Source organism: Talpa occidentalis, unplaced genomic scaffold (genome assembly GCF_014898055.3).
Source record: "Talpa occidentalis isolate TD23 unplaced genomic scaffold, MPIMG_talOcc4v2.1 talOcc4.16, whole genome shotgun sequence".
In the NCBI taxonomy this organism is placed as follows: domain Eukaryota; kingdom Metazoa; phylum Chordata; class Mammalia; order Eulipotyphla; family Talpidae; genus Talpa; species Talpa occidentalis.
Window position 1 is genome coordinate 72,046,882 of NW_023601653.1, and position 23,339 is coordinate 72,070,220.

General features: G+C 50.3%; 1 protein-coding gene across 1 annotated transcript in view; it reads left to right on the forward strand.

Moving 5' to 3' along the window:
- The window catches only part of CRACR2A (calcium release activated channel regulator 2A), a 62,691-nt gene extending 55,852 nt beyond the window's left edge, over positions 1-6,839 (forward strand). Inside the window, exons 15-17 of the mRNA XM_037515345.2 lie at positions 648-749; positions 2,411-2,487; positions 3,782-6,839. Coding sequence (XP_037371242.1) covers positions 648-749; positions 2,411-2,487; positions 3,782-3,866 — 264 coding nt within the window. The 3' untranslated portion in view covers positions 3,867-6,839. The remainder of the gene's footprint in view (positions 1-647; positions 750-2,410; positions 2,488-3,781) is intronic.
- Positions 6,840-23,339: the final 16,500 nt, after the last annotated feature.

A 23,339-nucleotide genomic window follows, 5' to 3' on the forward strand; every position in this document is an offset into this window, starting at 1 on the left:
CACAGGACTGCCTTCAGAGCCAGAGCACCCCACCACAGGCATCCCTAGTGCCCCTCCCTGTGAGGTCACCTCTTATGAACAGAGCCATCTGGAGGGCACTGTGGGCCCAATTCAATGAATCAGATTCAGATCCAGGCCTTAGGGAGCGTAGGTGCCGAATCAGAAACCCCTGGAGATGTTACTTCCCATCAAAATGGCCCTGAGAACAGCTCCAAACCACACTGCATTAACCCCATAGGTTCATTTAGATCAAGGCAGGTCATTGAGGAATGCATGAGGGGTGCTGTCAGCCCTGGAAACAGACATAATTCATCGGGGCCAACTGTGGCCTCAGCTTGCGGCCACTCCCAGTACACCTGGGGAGCCTGCATGATCCATCCAGGATCTGAGAGTGTGTGTGTGTGGGGGTTGGGAGGCTGCTACCCAGATGGGGCCTAGGAGGCACCTGGACACAGGCCTCTGCCTCCTGCCTCTTTGCAGAAGTCCGGGGTTTCCCACTCAGCCTCCAGGATGCCTGTCTGCCTGGCCGGTGGTGGCAGCAGAGGGTTCTCAGCAGGACTGTATCTTTTCAGCCAGCACTTTCAGCCTGCCCTTCTGGATTCTCCTTATAGATGTTTCTCTCACTTACCCACTTATCTATTCTATAGGAAGCTGTAGGAGATCACCTTCCTGTTCTTCTGCTGGGCAATAAAATTGACAACGAGAATGAGCGGGAAGTCCCCCGGGGCCTCGGAGAGCAGCTTGCCAAGGTAAAGAGCAAGCCCCTCTGTCTCTCTGGTCAGGGTGGGGCCCTAGGGCAACTGGGCCTGTGCCCAAGGGCCTTGGCAGGAACCTTGTCTGGAAGCCCCCTGGGAAGGAAGAAACCAGCTTCAAGGGGTGTCCTGGCATCATGGGAATGACCCAGCTCCAGTGCGTGTGGAACTTTCCATAGGAAGTCACAGATTGCAAGATGGATGGGCTAGGATAACTAGGGCATGGGGAATTTTCCCAAGCTCTCTTCCTTGGAGGGCAGAATTACCAATTCTTAGTAAGAGGTGCCTTCTCTCAGTCTCCCGTCTGATACTTGAATCCCATCATCTGTTCACACTCATCCTCTGCAAAGCAGCAGGCTCATGCTTGGAGAAAGCACTTTTGCCTTTCATCTGGCAGAAGAGTCTGACCAGATTGGACATGAGGCTCTTTATGATCTTTGTTTACCTCACTTTGAACAAATATTCAAATGGTTCACTGATGATGACGGGGCACTGTCCCAGACCACTGAGGGCACCAGGCAGTATACACATGTAACATCTTCCTAGAACACAGAAATTCTGCACTAAAATAGCTCTGGATCCAATGATTTTGATAAAAGAACTGCAGACCTTTATTTTTATCATCCCATTTTATTTTCTTTTGCCTTTTTTGGTCAGTGGAAAAAAAAAAAAACAACAAGGCTCAGAGAACTTAAGTGATTTATTTAAATGATCACCCAGCTACTCAGTGGTGAGCTCAAGACGAAGCAGGAAGGCAACTCTGGGTCCTATGCATGTCCCTGCCCCTCACCATGGGGGCTCAGCTCTTCCACAGACTGACCCTGCGTCGGGGTCTGCAGAAGTGTGGATGGGTGGAGAGAGCAGAGGTTGGAGCTGGGTCTGCAGGGGTGGGTCAGGAAGGCTGGATGGGAGCTGATGCTTGCAGAACTTCCTAATCTGAGGTCATAGAGGTGTCCTCAGTCGACTGCCCCCACCCCCACAGGGCATCAGCCTCCAGGGTTCAGTGGCACCAGCACTACTCATGGAATACGATGAGCTTTGGCCATGGTCCCCCCTCCGGCCCTGCACACAGCACAGCTCTCCTCCCCAGTGAAGTGATGGGCAAGTGCTGGAGTATTATCTGGTGTGGAGGGAAATTCCATTGGGATGACTCAGTGACATCTGCCCCCAAGACCCCTGGAACATCAGTGTCCCAGGAAAGGCATGCTGCTCTTCCATTAGCTAAAGGCGGCACCTGCATGGGCCAGTCATACATGCCCTCTCTAGCCTCAGTTTCCTGCCCGTGAAGAGGGGAGACTGTTGTCCACCTTGGCCTCTGTCTTTGCCTGATCCAGGCTGGTGTGAAAGGAAATGAACATATCCATACCCGAGAGCAATTTGAGAAAGTATAAAGCAAAAGCAACGGATGGTTTTGTTGTTTTACAATTGTTATAGCTCGCCTGGGAGACAGTTCTGGAGCTTGCATTAAGTCAGGGAGCCCAAGGAGACAGAGATTAGCCATACACAGGATAGGGAGGACATGGAGGCATTAAATGGGACTGCAAGAGGAAGTGAGGGAGGTAGTTGGAGGCAAGCATGGTGTCCCCCCCCTCCCCAGGATACCCTCTGACTCCCCCAGTACTCACTTGCCTTTTATTTCTTCTGCTTTATGATTCTAGGAGAACAATCTGATCTTCTATGAATGCAGTGCCTATTCTGGTCACAACACCAAAGAGTCCTTGCTCCATCTAGCCAGGTAAAGGGTCACAACCCAGCAGGTGACCTGTGCATGCTGCCCTGGTATGGGGGGGGTGTGTGGCCTCACCTCCACCACCAGGCCTTTGAGGCCCTTCCTTCTGTCTGCTTGAGCTGTCTGAGTAAAGGGAATGATGGTCTGGGTCTTTGTGTGGGATTTCAGGGGTCAGTGACAGCCCTCTAAAATACAATAATGATGAAAAAGAAAGCCCCCTGCCTATCACCCCCTCCACTGCAGCCTTCAGAGTCTTAAAGGCTGCCTTTCCCCCAGGGATCCTCTTTTTAAATGCAAATGCTCCTGGGAAAGGTCATACCAAAGGCCCCTCAATACTGCTTACATCAGGGATTAGTGGCCAGCCAACTGAGAAGAGTTATTATACGGGTTCTGGGGGGAGGAGAAAGAGGAGACCAGGAGAAGAGACTGGTGGAGGATGCAAGGACCCAGCTGAATAACACTCAGAAGACTGGCTCAGTGGGAAGGCTGGTTCTCTTCCTACACTTCATTTAAGAAAACAAAACCACACGGGGGTTCACTTTCAATACTTGGGCATTCACTCATTTGTCCATCCAATCATTCATGTAATTCCATCCATCCATCTATCCACCCATCCATGCACACACACACACACACACACACACACACCCATCCACTCATCCATCCACCCACCCATCCATCTATCCACCTATCCACTCATCCATTCATCTACTCATTCACCCACCCATCTGTCTACCCAGCCACTCACCGTTCATTCATCCACCTGGAAAGTATAAAGCAGGGATAAGATGCTAACTCTATTTTTCATCTTTCATCTCCTACATTTAAGTGTAGCGCTAAGGACACATAGGACAGCCCCTCCATAGAATGAATAGCCAATAAAAGTATTTTCTGAGTCGCTACTGTGTGCAGATATACGTACAGGGTTTAGAGACAAAAGATACCGTCTCTGCGCCCAAATAGTTCATTCTCAGCTGAAGGAGCTAGTGAAGGAAGCTGTGCATTATGGTGCCAGGTGATGGAGGATAACAGAGGAGCAGTGTTATTGGGAGCTCCTAAACCAAAGTATCAGGGGAGGCTTCCCGGAGGAGGTGTTGGCTTTACAACTAAACTTTGCCTTTACAAATTATTGACATGCACCTCTACTTCACAGAGGAAGGCTTGGAATATCCTCTCTGAGGCTCTGGTGAAGCTGGGTTCTCTCCCTATTACCCAGATGCCTGTAGCCCCAGGGTGCTTGGGCCAGCTTCTAGTCCTAGCCACTTCCCCACAAGTGACACTGCACATGCCCCTCTTACAGGATCCTCAAGGAGCAAGAGGACACAGTGAAGGAGGACACCATTCAGGTCGGCCGCCCTGCCAAGAAGAAATCCTGCTGTGGCTGACAGGAGGCCTCCCAGGACAGCTCCACCCTGAGGTCATTGGGCCCATCCAGACCTTTGCCCTTGTCGGTGACTTGCCTACCCCAAAGGCAGGGAAGCACATCTAGTCGGAAAAGCTGCTCTTGGGACATCTTGGAGTCCTTTCTCTCCCTTCTCTCTCTAGACCCCAGATGCCCAGTCTTTTTTTCCCCCAGCTTCATTTCCTGGGGGAAGGAAACAGATGGGCTTTTCCAGAAAAACCAGCACATGCCTTCTCCCCCTCTTGTCTCCTCCCCTTGCCCTTAGGAGTCTCAGCACTGCAGTTGCCATGGCAACAGTGGGGGTTGACTGGCTGCTTCCTGTAGGCCAAAGACGCAGCACTTGGGCCATGCCAGGGTGTTGGGTTTGCTTTGACTCCCTGCAGGCTGATGGAGAGAGAGAAGCAGTGCTTGCCGCATGCTTCACAGAGCTTCAGTGGCCCGTGTGGTATGGCCAGAAGCACAGCCAGGGTCCTTCCAGGGTCCTTCCAGGGTCCACCTTCCAGGATCCTTCCCTGACTCACAGCCCAGCCTCTCTCAATGCCCATGCCCATCCCACTGCCCCCCAGCCCCGTCCAGGTCCTCTGGAGCAGCACCTCACACAGACCCACAGCCTTTCTTCTGTACCACCCCCCACAGCCCTGACGCCAAGATGGACTGGGGGTGATACACTTATGCCCGGGGTAAGGGAGGAGGCTTAGTTCCACCTAGACAAAGAGATGAAAAGAAAACCAGGGGGAAACCCACCTGCTGCTAAATAGAACGACCATTTCTGGAGGGTATAAATAAGGTATATATAGCCATGCAAAAGCATTTTCTGAATGTTTCTCAAAATAGCTCTTCGAAAAATCGTACATGATGATTAACTGGGTAGATTGACACACAGGGAGTGAGCCCCAACACCAGGTCCATAGTTACTGACTTCTTATTTTATTTTATTTTCCTTTGTCCCAGAAGACTGTATTTTTTTTAAAGTGTGGCTGTGATATTGACATTTTGCTGGTGTTTGAGAAGCTGCAGACTGCAGCACCCTTACGACTACAGAGCACAAGGTGCTTGGATGCAGGGATGTTCTGGGCCCATGTCTGGTTCCTGTAACTGGCTGGTGCTGAGTTTCTGTCCCTGACACTGACCACCACATCCCTGGCTGGCTGTGACCATGGCTGGGGAGGGCACTGTTGCCCTGGGCTGGAACTTGGGTGAAAAGATGATAAAGATCACTGCCAATTACCATTTCAGGATTGCAGACCCAGCCCCCATGGGAAAGTGGATGTGACCACTCCCTGGTGGGGCACACAAGAAGGGGGAGGAAGGAAAGTGTCCACAGGCCTCCATGAGGATGATGCCAGACATCTGCAATCAGCAGTGTAAGGAAGAAGTGCTGGCGGGAGCTCCCAAGGGTGTTCCCTGCAGCCTCCTCCCAGACCTCAAAAGCATCAGAGCCCCAAAGGTCACCAGGAAGTGCCTACCTCTATTTTGCTGACTTCACTCAGCAAGGCACCAGGGAGCCCCCAAGGTTGACTCCAGCACTGAGCACCAGGGAGCGCTCAGTCATCCCGTTCTGGCCCCCATCTCATCGGTAAAATGAGATGGTAAAATGAGAGGGTCTAGATTCTTCTCACCCTTCTTGCTCAGAGTTCTTGTCATGACATCTTCATGTTCCAACTTGGGCTAACCCTGGTCTTCAGTTCAAGTTTGAAGGGATACGCAGGAAACCCCCTGAGAGGTGCTGGCAATGGCCCCTTGAGGGATGTAAGGGCGAGGGGCACCTCGGAAGTGACCTTCCAGTATCTCTGTGTGTGTTGCTGTGTGGACGTGTGTTGTGTGTGCATGAAGGCCATTTAGGAAAATGTAAACCAGCTGTTCTGCTTCTGACAAAGAAAAAAAACAGAGATAACAGTTGGGACGTATGTGGAATCAGGTTAGATCTGGGGTTCCCTAAGCCTACACCCACCAAGACCTAGTCCCTGGCTTGGGCTGCATGTTTCCATTTAGGAAAATTGCATTCAAGGTTTAGAGTAGAATCGGATGATCCTAGAACCCTGTCTTCCCTCATGTGGGCTAAATCCCCACAGATCTTCAATGTTCCAGGTAGAAAGAGGGAGCAGGAGGGCCTTCAGGCTTTGCTGCTCCCTCCTGTAACCCCACTTGAAAAACTGTATGGAGGACAGGGGCTCAGCTGTGTCCCAGGTCTCAGCCTCTTCTCTCCCCTCAGCAATCAAAGCCACCCAATGGCCGCCAGCCTGAACCAGAGCCTGGCAGAGAAACTTCTGGCTCCACCCCATTTATACTGCTGTATTGGTCTTGAGCAAGTCACTTAACCAGGTTTCGTACTCATCTGTACACTCATAGGTTTTAATGTCTACCTCACAGGGGCATTCTAAGTATTAACGAAGGTGACAGTTGTGAAGTACTTAGCACGGTGCCCAGCACGTAATAGGTGCTTGCAAGCAGGGGCTATTATTATCGTCAAGTCTGGGGTTGCCCAGACCACTTGCCTTGCACAGGTTCAGATTTAGAACCAGCCAACACTTCCTAAGTGCCTCCCCAGAACGGGGTACGCTCACTGAGGCCTGCATGCCCAGCCCACAGGCCTGGCTCATGAGCTTGTACCTGCCTTTGCCTCTCAGCCTTGCTTTCCTTTTTTCTGTGCGATTTTTGGTTTTCCAGTCAGAGCCTACATTGTGCCAGTGCCCACTGTCTGGTTTCCAGCTACAGTCTACTCTTCCCTCTGACAGGGCTCCCCCACCAGTCAGTGCTTTGAATACATCAACGTGTTGTTCTGGTCTCCACGGTTTCTCAGGCAAAATCAGCTTATTGAGGAGCCTCTTTATGTTGATGAGTTGCTGTTGGTGTTCGATCATTTGATTTTGATATATCTAGGAATGGATCTCTTGAGTTTACCCTGCTTGGAGTTTGTTGAACTTCTCGAATGTGTAGATTAATGGCTTTCATTAAATTCAGGAAGTTTTTGCTCTTTATTTCTTTAAATATTCTTCTGCCCCTTTCTCTTCTTTCTAGAATGCCTATTATGCATATGTTAGCAAACTTGCTGATGTCCCATAGGTTTTTGAGGCCCAGTTCATTTTCTGTTATTCTTTTTACTTTGTGTTGCTCAGAAGGGATCATCTATATGACCCTGGCATCAATTTCACTGATTCTTTTTCCTGAAACTTAAGTAGGCAGTTGGGACCCTCAAGTGAATTTTTCATTTCCATTTTTATGCTTTTCAACTCCAGAATTTCTTCTTGGTTCCTTTTCATCATTCTCTATTTATTAGTGAAACATTGTTCTCACACTTTCCTTTAGGCCTTTAGATGTGGTCCACTTTAGGTCTTTGAACATATTTAAAATAGCTGATTTAAAGTTTCAAAGACCTCACATCAGTAGCCTTCCTCCCCGTGCACAAATCAAGCTGCCCTCGCATCACTGCTTCCTTCCTCACACTGCATGCAGCATCGTCATTCTTAGCCTTATTAATCTCGTCCCTTAGTCCCACCTCTAACCTCTTCCCTAGGTTTTCCTCTCTTCTGGAGTGGGGACAGGACATGATAATCAAAAATCCTCCCCTCCCCCTTGAGCTTCTGGATGCCCTACTTGAGTGAGCTGCCCAAGGAGGTGCTGAGGACACCCTCAGCAGCATTCCCGGTCGCATTCCAAGTTGTGCCAGGAATGCAGACACCCACAAACCTTTATTCAAAATGGACAGATGAGGGATAAACCAGAAGTTTTCTTAAAAACAATTTTATTACTTCAAAATAATGATATTATAGTATAAAAATATACAAAAACCAGCCTGTTGCTCACCAAGGGTAGAACAATCACCTCTCTTCCCATTCTCTTGGAGAAATTGACCATACAAACTCCAATCAACTTTAGTTAAAATTCATAGGATTTTACTTTATTGATTATTCTCTTCTTTTTATGCTCATAGTGTGGTGGTGGGGTGTGTGTATGTGTGTCTGTGTGTGTGTGTATGTGTGTGTGTGTCAGGGCAGGGAATAGGGATGATGAATGTTGACTGTTTGATGGGATATAGAAGCTTTCTGAGCCTCCCCCACCTCCTAACTCTATTAATGTTTCTATTAATAGCATGTTAATTATTAGCAGTAGCAGTAACAAAGCACATCATAACTCCACCTTTCACACCATTCAGTGGAACCAATTTAATCGAAGTGCCCTACTTAGGAAGAGCTTTGTTGGAAGTGATGGGGGCTGGGAAACCATATGGTGTTTGGCAGAGGACCTGAAGTCGATGTGGAGACTGAGGAGCACGGTGAGGTTTTGTCATTTATCATCCTGGGACAGGACTGAGTCTGGTCCAGCCCTGCCCTTTCTCAGGACTGAAGCTTTATAGGGGTTTCGGCACTGGTCTAGAAGTGCTCCTTGCAGGCTCTTGTTAAAGCACTGGGAGATTCCTCTCCCAATAAATGAGGACTCTTAGTTCCAGTGAGACCTGTACCATGATAATGAATTATGACTGGGTCCATCTGACCTATCATCATAAATACCACACTCAAAAACATGGCTCTACTAAGCAAAAATGCCCAAAGTACAGGAACAAAGAAAATAAGATTTTTTTTTTTTAACTTGAAAAGGAAAATTGAAACATGGAACTCAAGGGGCCTCTTTCTGAATTGAGTACTGTGACAGCGGAGCTGAGATTCACTGAGCATGTGCAGCACTAGGTCAAGGGCACAGTGTTGGGGTATGAGCCAACATCTGGTCCATGGGCGCTCCGGGCCATTCTGTAATGATAGTGTGCTGTGCTTATTTATACACACCACCTCCCAGGGCTCTGCTGAGCGAAATGCACTGGACCATGCTCCCCGGGGGCAAGAGCATTCATCTCGGTTGCCTCATGCTTGGCACGGTGTCTGGAAACAATGTTGGCATTATAGGAGCAGTAGGGAACAGAGCATCACTTCTCCAGAACAAGGCCACCGCTTGGTGAGTCACTCCATTGCAGCCCCAGGACCCAGCAGTAGAACAACTGGGCCCCTTGGCCTGGCAGACTCATGGGGTTTGCCTCACTGGTTCACATGAGATGCTGCTTCTGGCTTTTAAAGCAAAACACTAGGAGGGTTCCCACAGCTACTCTCCAGCGCCTTTTAAGATAGCATGAGGCCCCCCAAACTCCCCATCCCAGCCTGCAGCCCCAAGCTGCCCAGTCACATCCACATTACCCATGGGCAGCTCAACTATTCAATTTAACCTGAGTCCCAGGCCTCTGTGCTTCCTGCTGGGGAGTCAGCCATGTTTCCCAGGCTGGGCCTCTCCCAAGAGCTTCCTTCAGCCCCTAAAGACCTGCTTAGAGTAAGAACCCACAGACAAGGTGTATGGTCTGGGGCAAAACATGCTAAATGTTCTGAGCCCCAACTTCCCCATACAGGAAACAGTGCTGTGTGCCCTACTGAACCACAGGGTAGCATGAGGGCAAATGCCAACACGGGGGACAAGAAGGTCGACTAAAAGGCTCCAGGCAAAGTGTTAGTTACTGCACCTGTCTCTGTGAAAGAAACCAAAACAATACAAAATCAGAAAGGGAGAGAAAAACCCCACTCTTTTAGGTAACCAGGAGAAGCTGGGGTCTCAGGTGAAAGCATTTCCCCTTCCCCTGGGCTAGTAGAACAAAGCAAACTTGCATTCCTTCAAGTAGAGGCTTTCGTCTAAGCTCACCTTGTATCTTCCCACTGTGTGGGGAGTTGGGGGGCAGCATCACCGATGACAAGGGTCTCTTTGGCAGGATTCTGGTCTTAATCAGTTTTGCACTTACTAGGGTCTGGTACGTGACACAGCTTTCCTCCACTACATGGAAGTAGGAGGCCATTTTGGGTATCTAGGAATGCTATTACCATTAATTTATATTTAAAAAGTTGAGCATTACCAGACCCCACCCCACTCCTGAAAAAAAAAAAGTAACCTAGTAAATCATACCTAATAGGAACTTTATACTTCCGAGTAGTGGGAAGAGCTTAACACTCAGTGCGTGGCTGGTGGGCTTGGTGCCCAGCCAAGGCATGAGACCCTGCATTCCTAATCGGACTACATGTACTTGATTGGTTTATAAAACACTTTCACTTGAAAAAGTTCTGGAATTGGAGGGTAGTGATGATTGTACAGAATCACGTCACTGAATTGTACATTTTTAAAAGGTTAAAATTTAAATGGTAAATTTTATGTCATGTATATTTTATCACAATAAATTTTTTTGAAAACCACTTTCACAAACATTTATGTTCTATGAATGAAGAAATGATTCTCTTCAACGCCCACCAGCTGAGGCCCTCAGCTACTAGATGTTTAGCTCAGTTGCATCAGTGAAAGGATTGGCGCAGTAAAGAGAAGGAGAGGCAGGCCAAGTTTCTCACAGGCAGGAAAACTTTATTCGAGCTCCCGGGCGAGGTTCAAGGACCCAGAGTGGGGGTCAGTAAAGTCACGTCCATTGTCAGGGGAAGGCAGGTTTTTATAGGGAACTGGTTTGATGAGGAACAGAGTTGCTTTTCTCAGTTCAACAGTTCAATGGTTCTTGAGTCAGCTGTGGTTCTGATGGCATCAGCAGGCCCTCATTCTTGCCCCTAGGCGGGCTTCCTCGTTCTCGCCCCCCAGGTGGGCTTCCTGGTGGGCTTTTGCCTTCCTGTCCCCTGCATTGACCTTTCAATCAGGAGGCAAGGGAGCAGGAAGGAAGACAAATAGTTTGTGGCCTTTGGGGCTTCAACGGACTTGAGGTGAGGGAACAGCTAGGAACCCGCAAGTAACACCCCCGGTTCCCCTTTGAAGGACTGCAAGCCATCCCACCCTGGCTCTGCTTGGGGAAGGCCCTCGGCGCTCCCAGCATTTCTGCCCCGGCCCATGCACACATTTCTCCTTAGGAATTTTCTCCTGTAGATTAATTCCCAGGGTCAAGTCTCCACACCATGTGCCAACAGAGGGGTTTGGGACAGTGTGTTGAATAATGACCAAAAATGAATGACAGAAGTCTACTGTTCCTGAAATTTTCTCATTGACTATGGCAGGAAGCACAGGACATTAACACCCCGAAATATTTTAATTTTGCAGAGATTTACAGTGTAGTAATTTATGGTAAAGAGATTAGAAACCAGCCTAGAAGAATAGCAAGTAGAAAAGAACCTGGACATCGTGTTTGAGCATCAAGGGCTGACACTGGTATTCAACACCTCTGAGTGGCACAAGAGGACCTGTTAGGGACACTGTGCACGGAACACATGGATTGCGGTTCATCCCAAGGAAGCTGATCCCCGTGAGCCCTGTCCAGTGGTGGATCAGCCTGCCTCACTGGGTACCACTGGACGAGAGTACCTCTCTGGCACTAGAGGGATTCAAGCAGGTCTTGCATGTCCTGCTCTTAGGAATGCCGGGGTGACTTGGATACACCAAATTGCAAGGTGCCCATTCCACCCCACCTTCTTCCCTGGTCTAGGATTCTTTCGAACTGAGATTGATGTGGCTTGACGGGGGTCAGGATGGCTGAGCAGGAATCTGTCCTGGCCTGGGAGAATGTGGGGGCTGCTCATGTCCTTACTTCCGTCTCTCACAAGCCCTCTCCACCTGCTCTGCTCTTCTTCTTCAAACACATTTCTCTCCCTTTCTTTCTTTCTTTCTCTTTCTTGCCACCATTCTCCACCCCCTTGCTCCCACAGTGAGGGAGAGCTGAGCACCTGGCCTGCAAGTCTAGGGGAGACATCCCAGCTCAACAGCTTCCCTGGCTGGTGAGAGGTGCTGAATCCTTGCCAGCGTCCTGCCAGCTCCTCTATTGTGGCAAGTGAAATTACCAGCTTCACAGTGCGGGTCTATTTAAATCAGCCTTTCAGGTCTGATGGATTTAAAAATATGCTGGAAGTCAGCATCTTCAATTCAAGAAACACAAACAAGCAGATGAGGCTGCATTTCCCTTCCTCAGGGCCCTCCCCACCCTCTCTCCTTCCCTCCTTCCTGCTCCCTCTTTCTCTTAACCCCTCCCAAAGCCGGTTTCATTCATGAGACCATCTCCTCTCCTCTCCCCTTCCCTCCCCTTCTCTCAATGGCACAGAAATCTGCAGCCCGAGCAGCCGCTGGGAGCCCGTGGGGTCTAGGTTGTCTCCTCACATTATATTTCTCCCAGCTCTCCCTGCCAGGATTTCTGTGGGAGTCTCAGAGGTGCCCACCTTGCGCTCTCCTGGCACAGACCAAGGTGGGACCATGGTCAGTGAGCTGCCCCGCGGGCCCCTGGCCCACTCCCTGGCTGAGCAGAGCGGGCCTCCCAAATCTATGCCATTCACTGCCCCCAGAGCACCCCAAGTCCCCGCAGGCTCCCATCAGGCAGGGTTCCCGGTCTGGCTCACCTGCCTTGATCCAACCCAATTTTTTCTTGCTATTATTTACATTGTATTTCCTCTACTCCCTGAGTGTCATCCCTTTGAGACTGGATAAGGAGGCCCCCAGCATGTTCCTACAGCATCTGAGGGCAGGTGACCAGCTGCTGGACAGCAGGGCCGGGTCAGGGGAGCAGCTCCCCTGCACCCCCTGGGAGGCAGCAGTGGAGATGTGGGTTCTACCCGCCCCCCCATGCTCTTCTCAACCTTAGATGCCCATTCAAATTTCCTGGGGAGATTTTCTTTATTCCTATTAATTGATTTCTTTTTATTTATCCTATTTTAAATGTATTACTAAAGTCATTTTTTTAAATAATACTCATCTTGTCCTCTCCACTGGAAATTCTGATATAACTGGAAGTCAATAGAGCTTTCTGTTTAATATTTAACATAGCTATTATTAGCAACAACTATAATGGAATGGAATAATAGAAAGAGACAAATCTCACAAGCAGGTGAGCATTTTCCTGCTCTTCCCTCTGTCTCCACTCATTAAGAGAATTTTGATGACTTGCCTCAGCCATGCAGAGGGCACTAGTAAGCGGGTGGCCTAATGGGGGTTCTCTTCCTCAATTACCTGGCCTTCCATGGACACCAGCTTCTGATCTTCAGCACTCAGGGGTGGGGGTAAGGAAGCTGGAACTCAGGTGCTACCTGAATCATCGTGTGTCCGTGGGTGTGCAATGCACAGATACGCACCACTAAAACCACATATAGCACCCATTCCAATTTCATCCCTGACTCCCTCCCCTAGAGCCTACCGTGGGTGGCCTGAGATATAGCAGCACCCCTTCATCTAGGGCTTCATTTTCCAAGATTTCATTACCTGCAATCAACTACAGTCCAAAAATCTTACAATAATGTATTCTGAGAGAGACACCACATTTACATAAAGAGACCATATTCACACAATTCATTACAGCCTACTGTTCTGTTTGTTCTATTTTATTATTAGTTATTGATCTCTTGCCATGCTAAGTTGTTAATCTCTTACTGTAGCTAATTTATAAATGAATCTTTATCATAGTCATGCATATATAGGAAAAGCATAGTATAAATAAGGTCCGGTAGTACCCATGAATTCAGGCATCCCTGGGGTCTTGCAACATGTTCCCTGAGGGTAAGGAGGACTAGTAGGCTTTTTGACTAGTTTCAATATGTGTCATTGTGGCAAGCAATGCTCTGTGCCCTCAGAACATAACAAAGGAATGAGAAGAAAAATCAAGGAGCTCAAAATCTGTGAAGAGCTGTATTAGCAAACAGGTAGAAAACAGCAGTATAGAATGCTCAGGAAGGTGGAACATCAGCGGGATGAAGTCGCCCCTGGGTTGGCGGGGAGAGCAGGTGGAGGCAGCCATGTTTAAGCAAGGAATTAAATGCTGGCTTGAGACCTGAAAGGCCAGGGGCAGCCCTCAGCAAAGATTCCCAAGTCGTTGTGAAGACTGAGGAGAAAGAAGACAGGCTGGAAAAGGAAAGTTGGTTGGGGTGGGGCCCCAGTGTCAGAGGCAAGCTTGTATGACCACAGCAGAGATGGAGGACTCTTTGGGGGCGATGGAGCAAAGTCTGGGGAGTGGCAGAGGTCAGAACAGGAGAGCCTCTCCCGGACCAGAAGAAGTTTCAATGTCATTCCACAGGTGACAAGGAGACATTGCAGGGATGCTACCAGGCCAGTGACAGGGTCAGGTTTGCAACTGTGCTTGAAGAGGGTGGGGAGGGAGTGGGGGAGCAGGACTGAAATGGGGAGAGAAGTTGGAATCTGCCTCTTGTCCCAGAATGCAACAGTGAGTGTGTGGCCAGGGGGTGAGGAGGAGGGTGAGAGGAAGAAAGAATCTCACAGGCAACCAACCTCAGGTCTCACTGTGTCTGTGTTTATCACGAGCCAGGCCATGTTTTAAATCTGGGCCTTCCCTCTCTGCCTGCCCACAGTGCAATATGTTTGCATGCTACCCAGGCCTTCCCCGCCCTGTAATTTCAGTCATTAAGTCTCAAACACTGATCTTTTTTTTTACAATTAAATCCAGAAAGCCTCGAGAAAGGGGATTTCTCAGAAAGGAGTAAGAGTTTACAGCTTATACACTGCGAACTTCAAGTCAAATAAAATTAAATTCTGTATCATCCTCCTGGTGCCGTTTTTTGGGGTTACTGGATTCAGAGAGCGGGGTCCTTGGGTTCACTCTGGGAAAGGTTTTGTTACAGAGCAGCCCCGATATAAAACGGGTTGCCTGGCTGTGGGTCCTCACCCGCGCGCTTAACAGGGACTTATTAATACTCCACTACAGGCACACACAAAAGGTTAATACAAGGTTTATTTACAAGGGAAAAGGAAATAAGGAAAATGTACAACTCAGGGAGAAAATAGGGAAATAAAGTCTTTAATGCATCCTACCCGATCTGCCGGCCGGATGCTGCGAGCTGGCGGGGAGCCAAAATGGGGGATCCCCTCCAAAGCCCACATGTCTGGCTTTATACCACACCTGGCTGCTTCTTCCACCCTCAGGTCCCAGCCACCTTCCCTTTGGTGGTGATGGGATTTGGAGTTCCCAGTGTCTTTGGCTTTGGCCTGGGGTGGGGGTGGAGTCCACAAAGCCTGTATGGAATTAGCTTTGGGACATCCTTTTCCCCTAACAGTTTCACCAGAGCTCCCCTTTCACCAGCACCGGCAAGTTCCCAGGTGAGTTTCTCCGTGACACGGAGATGCTAGTTAAATCCAAAGAGGCAGGTTTATTATAAAAGGGAGAGAAGATTATCTACCCGAAAGGGACAGGTTTGCTAAGAGAAAGGCCTGCATGGTCGCAGGCCGGCGGCCTTGAGGAGAGCTGCCTCAGCTGCGGGAAATCAGTGAAGAGAAGCCCCGGCCTGGCACAGGTCATGGCAGGCAGAAAGGCTGCTGCCCTGCGGAAGAGAGAGTTGGTGAAAAGGAAGAACCTGCACAGGCACAGTAGGCAGAGGACTGCTGCCCGGGACACTGCAGAGCCTGCACTGATGTAGCCTCCTTCTCTTTGGGAGGGGCTCACTCCTTCCTGGAGTGGTTTGTTTGTTGTTGACTTGGAGTAAACATGTAGAATTTGAAAGGGGCCAGATTTCTACACTGGCCTCCATCTGCAGATCTTCACCTTCAGGTCTGCACTCCCGACACCCCATCCAGCAGTCTGATGCCTGCTTGGGTCTTGCGCTTTGTGTCTAGGCATTGGCTAAGGATCTGAGTTCCCTTAGCTGGGTTAAGAGCCTCCAGCTCTTGGCATTGTGTGAGCCAGGTTTCTGGTCTTGTGGAGCCTCTTTTCCAGTTTTTAATCCTTATCCTCCATCACTCCCAGTCATAGTTCCTTACACAAATGCGAAGAATCAAATTTAGCTGTAGTGGATTGTGGGGGAACAATAGAAACCCATAAGTATATAGTTTATAACCCTGAGAGCTTATGTTGCTATGGTGACTCCTCTCTCTATGGGCCTGGGGACTAAGAGGGCCAGGCCAGGGGGCCCGTACCAGCCCCAGGACTTACCGCTGCGGACAGAGTCACTCTGCTAGATATGCGGGTTCCCATCTACTGGCCATCCTGTACAGACCCCGACCCTGCTAGGAAAAGCATTCATCAGCGAGCACTAGCTGCATTTGAACCGGGCAAGGCTTTATTAGAGAGACTCCTGCATGAGGACGCAGTGCTGGGAAGGAGAACTTAGCCAGGCTCCTTGAAGGAATTAGGAGGAGATATTTAAAGGATAGTTCTGTGAGGTGGGGGAGAGAGAGCAGTGTCATAGCTTTCCCTGGATGGGGTTATGCCCGGGCAAGCGCAGAGCAGTTTCATTCCAACAGCTCGGTGGGCTCTCAGCTTTCTTACTCCAGGAAATTGAGAGACAGTCATTCATCAGGAACCAATGCTTTTTATCTATCATGGCGCCTCATGATCAGCGTGGTGGGCCAAGGTGTTTGGACAAGACTGTTGGGGTAACTCGTCTCCCTGGCTGGCAATTCCTTTCCCCTGGGCTGTCTCAGCCTCTCCCAGGACCCCTCCGTCCTGGATACCTACCCCCTACTTCTCTCCCCTCCCCATCCTCAGAAGTCCCATCTCCAAGGGCCCACTCATCAGAAACCCGTGAAAAGGAATCTATTCAGAGATAATCAATAGGTAATATTAACAGAGCCGAATTAACTCCCCGCCTGGATGAGTATCACCTCGCCTTGGCCAGCCAGTATCCTTAATTCCATTTCCTCTCAGTTATTAAAATGATTTTCCAGCAGATAGCCCATCTCGGTAGAGCCGCAGACTAATAAACTGCAGTCAAGCATCTGGGGAAGGCCGCACCCCAGCCCGCCCTCCCTCTTCTCGGTTGAGGCTCTGGCAAAGCCTGGGTGATGAGTTTTCTGCAGTGCAGGCAGGAACTGCATTTCCTCCCCACACTTGTATTTCTCACCTTGACCCCTGATCCCTCCTTCCAATAAAATGTCAGGGCAGGGTCTTAAGGAAAACTCTCTAGAGCTATGGAAGTGCCCAATCAGAACAGCTCAGATTCTTCCAGCTGGGAGGGGACCCGGAGATCGTGGTGGACTTGGTCATTTCATAAGTGAAAACAACTGAGCTTACCAACCGTGGCCAGCCAACAATTGCCATAATATCAGAAGCCCATTACAACCCACGGAGCCTCTGAAAGACGCTTCCAGAATACGGTCTGTGAGTTGAAAAGTGGTGCTGAGCATTATGCTCCCTTGGAAACAGCTGCCTGGGGCTTGAAGACAGCAGAACAGTCCTGAAAAGCAGATCTGGCTTCACACAGCCCCCCACCAGCCACCTTCCACCTCCCAGACAATTACCTCTCTGCGCCGTCCTGTGGGAAGAACAGCGTGACACAGCACCAGAAAGGACAATGCAAATGATCTCAGAGTTGCATAAATTGCCCCTTTGCAGAATCCTTATGGATGAACAAGCCAACCTACAATGAAGCGATCTGTATCCCAGCCATTTTCCATAACAGCCAGCCAAAGAAATTTCCATCTCCCTCCTCTGGTTCCCAGAAGCTCTGCTGGTTTTCACTTGTCCCTTCACTGTGGCCAGTGTTCCGAAGTAGGAAATGGGTTAGGCCTATCCCGCTTTCCAGGGGAAGGGACTGGCAAATGGAGCCAGCCAGATCACGAGCCTGGGTGGCATGCAGATCTCACCTGTCACTCCTTGACTAGGTTCAGGGGCCTTTTGACCTTGGACCTTGGAAGCATTGCAGGCCTCTCCCTCGCTGCTCTCCTTGCCCCTGCCTTTTCTTTTACTCTGTTCCTCTTTCTCAAATGTGCCTCCTGCTCAGATTGCTTTAGGCTGGGCTTCTCCCCACCCCAGAGCTGCTAGAAGGTCCCCCTTTATCCCCCTCCACCTTGCCTCTCCTGCTTTTCTCAAGCTTCTGTTTAAAGCCGTATCTTCAGAGAGCCTCTCTCCATCTCTGGCTCTCTCACTCCCTCAGCCCACACTTCCATTTTCATAATATTTATCATCCTTGTGAGGGTCCGTCCTCCGGCAGCCTGTGAGTTTCAAGAGAGCCGACTGGCGTCTGTTTGTTCACTCTCATCCCCAGTGTCTGCTTCCCAGGAGGACTCGAGAAATACTTATGAAATGGAGGGAGTTGGGAGAGACGACTCACTTCGCTTTCCCAGCTCCCTCTGGGGTGGGAACAGGAGCCATCACTCTGAAGGTGAAGCAGCGCCCCAAGCAGGATCTGAAAGCCAGGCCCCGCCTCCAGAAACCAGGTGGTGAGGTAGCTCCCTCCTGCTCTGGGTCACGGTCGCACACTACTCCCAGGCTGCCAGCTCTGTGCATACACGGTGTGGCCCCGTTTCCAGCATTTGCTCCTTCCTCCCTTTAGATGTCTTCCTGGGTGGCTCCACTGGTCCCATAATGCCTCAGACTCCCAATGGCAGAGCGCCTTGGCCTTGTCATACTAATGACAGTTCATGGCAGTGAGGAGTAGTTGGTTTCTTTTTATTAAGGATACAAGACAACCCTCAAGCATTTACGTGGCTGAGATTTCAGTCAAGAGGAGGTTTCTCAGCCTGGTCCCCATCCTATCTTTCTTGCCCGTCCCCCAGGATATGCTTCTGAGTCACTAACTCTGGCCATCAAAGAGAATGGATGTTCTGAGTATCCAAACTCAATATAGTATTAACCCAAAGCAAATATGACTAGAGGGACAAGTCTCCTGGGAAAAGCAGCTTGTGTTGGATTCCTGAGTCAAGTGAACACTGTGGATGACTGCTGCTCTTCTCCACGGGATGCAAACCAGACACTCCACATCGGTATGAGGCTCAGGTTCAAGGTCACCAGGAAGTTCTTGTGATTAGAAACACAGGTGGAGAGAGCCAGAAGGTGAGACCCTGCCCAGGCGCCCCCAGTGGAGCTGTGCATCTTGATAATGGAGGACCTTTCAGTCCTAATGAAGGACACGGTGCTTTGTCAGCAGCCCGTCCTGATTGCGGAGGGTTGGAGACAGACTTTCAGACCTCAGCAAGCCACTGAGAAGGCTTTAAAGAGCTAACAACCCGGATTTACAGAGCAGGGCACTCTGCCCAGGGCTTTGGCAAAAACGTGAGATGAGTTCACCTAGGTTGCGGCCCTGACCTCTGGGCCCGGGTCTCAGCCCTGGGCTTGGCCAGCAGCTGGTGGCGGCTGAGATGGAGTGACTGCCACCCTTCAGGGCCATCAGAGACCTAGAGGCCTCTGGCACTGGCACCCAGGGGTGCTTCTCAGAACTGGGATACAGGCATATGGAAGTAGCGATTATAACTGATTCTCCACTGTATTTTAGTTTCTCAGCATGTTTTATATTTGTTGAATGTCATGGGTGTGGAGAGACTGCTGGGGCTTTGCTGGACATGGGCAGAGCTGTCCAGTGGCTGACACTGCCTCTGGATGTGGGAATGACAGGAATGTGGGAATGACAGTGACCCAGCATCCGGGGGGGTTTCCGCTGGCTCCTAGGGGCCGAGTTGCCAACTGCAGCTGAGCAGTTTAACCACCTTCTTCAGGTCCATCTTCTGTGCACGGTGGCCCGCTGGCCAAGCCTCCCTGAGTGCTGTCATCCTCCGAGAATGACAGTCTGGGCTCTCCTGTGGCGTCCACAGGCAGTAAAACAATCAGGTGATTCTCTTTCTGTTTCACAGACTTCAGACTGGGAGTAGCTAAGGAAGCCTTGCATTTCACCTTCTTGTGACATGGTTTATGGAGAGCTGGGCCAAGACTGAGCGACTCGCCGGCTGGGAGTGGGTAGAGCAAGGGATGGCTGAGGATCACGTTTCTCAGTGTTTGGGCAAGACCAGGCCCTGCCTACCCAGAGACTGACACCAGACAGTGATTGCCATGGGCAGTGCAGTTTTGGGTGCCCAGAACCCAGACCCAACAAATGTTTGAGTACCCAATAAACATTTGTTGACAGAATTTCTGATGAATGAATATGTTGTGTCTGAGTCTTAGCTGAATATAAGCTTCCAACGGATAGGGGCAGAGCAACCTGGAAGATTCTGGATGTGGAGCTGGCACATCCTTTGTGATGGGACATGTGTGAGGACATGACCTGTCTCTGGGCTATCAGGCTTCTTGCCCTGATGACCCCATGATCTTAGGCCCAGGGCTCAGGCACAGCACACAACAGCCCAAGGGTCCAGGTCAACCTGGGTGCCTGAGTGGGGGGCTGCCCTGACAACTAGTTATATAGAAAAGTGCCATTTAAAACGCAAGACAGGCAGCCGGGATCCAAAACCAAACATCTGTTTTTAGGAAGAGAGCTCTGGAAATGAAGCTGGGGAACCTCCCTGTTTCTGAAGAGGAGGATTTGCAAGATAAGAACAAGAGAGCATCCCCTTGCCCTGTCAGACCTGGGACTTCAGGACCAAGGCAGGGCAGACAGAAGATGATCAGAACTGGCCACAAGGCCCGGGCCAGACTCTGGGCCAGGTGACAGATAGGGATGGGCTTGATTCCTGGCTTCATGTCATTCCGCTGTGGCCTGGAGCCAGGCTGGGCCTGTGGGTAGGGTGCCAGAGTTGGTTCCAAGAGGAAAGGAGAGATGGAGGACCAGGCAGGACCTGGCAAAGGGGAGGCGGTGGGTAACTTCCATGAGAGTAAAGAAATGCTGGCATTTCCCAAGGGGTAGGGACAGAAGGGACAGGAGCTGGTGCTTCTGGTAGCTCCTGGACACATTCCACAGGGTTGCATTGGCTACCTGCCTCTCCGAGGGGACACACAGGCACAGGTTCCTGCTCTTGGAGCTTGTGGTCTAGTGGAGAGGTAGCCACGCCGCTGAGTAGCCAAGAGTGAACACAGAGTGACCCAATACAAACAAATCCATGGAGATCACTAGCGAGGGGCTGGGCTGTGGGCCTGCGGGCGGGTGGGGGACGCAGTGGGGGAAGGAGTTCAGAAGGGGCAGGAGAAGTTCCCAACGGAGGGAGAAGAATGAATGACAGCAGAGAATGCCATAATGGGTTTTATAGACTCAAAAACAACAACAACAACAATAAAAAAAAAAAAAACACAGCAGAATTGAGGAAAACACAGGTTTCATTAGGAAATTCATTTTTCTAGCAACTCTATTGTCAAGCTCAGACCTCATCTTCCACACTGACTTGTATCCAGAACATTCTCAAAGCAGTTTTGCTCATTTTTCACTGAACCAGACGAAAGTACAATTCCCAAGTGTGCATTCCCATGGCTGGTGGAAGGAGGCTGCTGTGGAATTCTCCTTCCTGCCTCCCCAGTTCCTCTGTGCAAGTCCAGGAGCAAAGAGAGGACATGGGTCAGCAGGAGCTGACACCTGGCTCTGGGAGCGAGCCTCTTCTAGAAGGCTGGAGACTGCAGGGCCTTTGCTGAGCCCGGCTTCCCTACTCCCAGATAGGTCAGGGTTGCCTGCAGGCCCAAATGCCCAGAGCTCCTGGAAGACTGTCATCCTCAGTGGTGCCTGGCAATGTAAGGTTTTGTCCATTGGCCATAGATGGGATCCCCCACAAAGCTGGATGGAAAAAATCCAGGGGCCCCCAAACTGCACTGCAGTTTCACTGCATGAAACTCTCTAACTCACTCTGAGGGAGCCCCCACACCCAGGTTCTCCCTCAGCCTCCTTCCCTCTTATAACATACCCCTGGTGTTCGCTTTTAAATTTCCCTTTCTCATCTAATACAGGTGCGTAATTAACATCTCATGATTTTCACTATATTTGTCTTGATATTTAAAGAGAAACCCCCCCAGACCTGAAGGTTGGAGGAAACAGCCCTGGCGGTCAAGGGCACATTGAACAGGACTGGAGATCGAGACCCAGCCTCACCACAGCCACCTCATTCCAGGGCCCAGCTACAAAATAGGTGCAGAATGGCTCTGCGTCCAGCTCCCAGGGCTTGCTGTAGAGGCCACAGGGTTATGAAAGAGTCACAGTCATGACCGCGGGAGCTGTTATCACTTTCAAGAGCGCTGGATCCTCTAGACTGTCCACTCACAGCCCAGCAAGGCCTCCCCCGCACATTCCCATCCTGGGCCCCGTCAGCTCCACCTACTACCTTTCAACAGCCCCGCTTCCTTCCCTGCACCCAGAGTGTCTCTCCCAGGGGGAGGCGATGACACAGATAAGACTGTCTCAGAAGCTAAAGAACAGCTCCAAACCAAACCCAATCAAAACACTTCACCGGGCCTGGTAAAGCACATTGTACTTTCATCCTGCAGAGATTCTTCGACCAAGGAGAGAAATTTTCTCAATAGATCTCTTTTTTTTTTTTTTTTTTTAATAGAGGCATGTTTTTTTTTTTATTTATTTATTTATTACATTTGTTTGTTTTGTTTATACATGCACTGGGTACAGTCAGAAGCGCGGGAGGGTGAGAGAATTCACCAGAGCCAGAGCGGGGAGCAGAGCAGGCAGAAGGACCGAAGTACACTGCTGAGGGGAGCAGCGGGCGGCAGGAGAGGTCTGCGCACCATGTGGGATCCTCCTCCGGTGGCCGGGGAGCAGCCGGGGATCGAACCGGCGCCGCAGAGGCCGCGGGCAGCTTCGCAACCCAGCGCTCAACCGCTGCGCCACCGGGGAGGCCCCTCAATAGATCTCTAATGGAGCACATGGTAGGCTCAGAACTAAAAGCAGGGTGACCTCACTGTAGCTAGAAGGAAACAAACAAGGGACCCAGGGTGGCCAGCACAGCTACTGGCAGGGGCTCTGAGTACTGTTGTGCGGTTAGTGCACTGCACAAAAGCACCAGCCCAGGTGCTTTTCCCCTGTGGGGACTGAAATCCACTCTGCCTGGAAAGCAGGTCATCCATAGAGTAGTGTGGGCCTCCAGGAGACCCCTTTTGAAATTCAGACAAAGGTCCCATGTCCTCCCACAGGGCTTGCTCCCCTATCTGAGTGGTAATAGTACTGGAGAGAATATTCAGAGCTGATAGGGACATACAAGAAAGACTCAGGCAAGAGAAAATGAGGTTCTGAGCCAGGTGGTGGGCACCCAAACAAGCCCCAGAGACTGCTTTTAGGCTGCAGAAAGGTGGTGGTAAAAGCCACCTGGCAGATGGGGGACATGGGTAGGGAGGGGCCAAGTCATCACAAACCTCCAAGTGTTCGGGTCGAGAAGGCTTGCGTCACCTATGTAAGTCATTTTCAAATTGCAATGATCTTGATTTCTTTTCACTCCTTTATCTTATTTTTATTTTTAGTAAAACCCTTGCCCCCAAGGAAAGAAAAACAGACAAGGGAAGGTTTGTTCTTGTTGAATCTGGGGAGGGAGTACCCAGAGCTTTGCCCACCCTGCCCCCTGGCACCCCACACCAGCACTAGGGCCCTGCGGGACAGTGTGGAAATCACTCATTGAGTCTGGCTCCCCTTATTCCAGTGGCAAACAGGTGAGGCTCAGCATGTTAGTGTGATTTGTCTGAGGTGCACCAAGAAGACAGAGTTGGCCTAACTCCCCTCACCCCACTCCAGGCCCTGCTTCTCCCCCCACACCACAGAGGCAGGCCCTCATGCTACTTGGCAATGAAATTTTCAAGACATTTAGGCCTGGGTCCCTATCCTCAGGGGAGTCCCATCTTTTCCTCAAGGGATCATTCCCAGCCACAAAGTCTCATTCCTCCCACGAA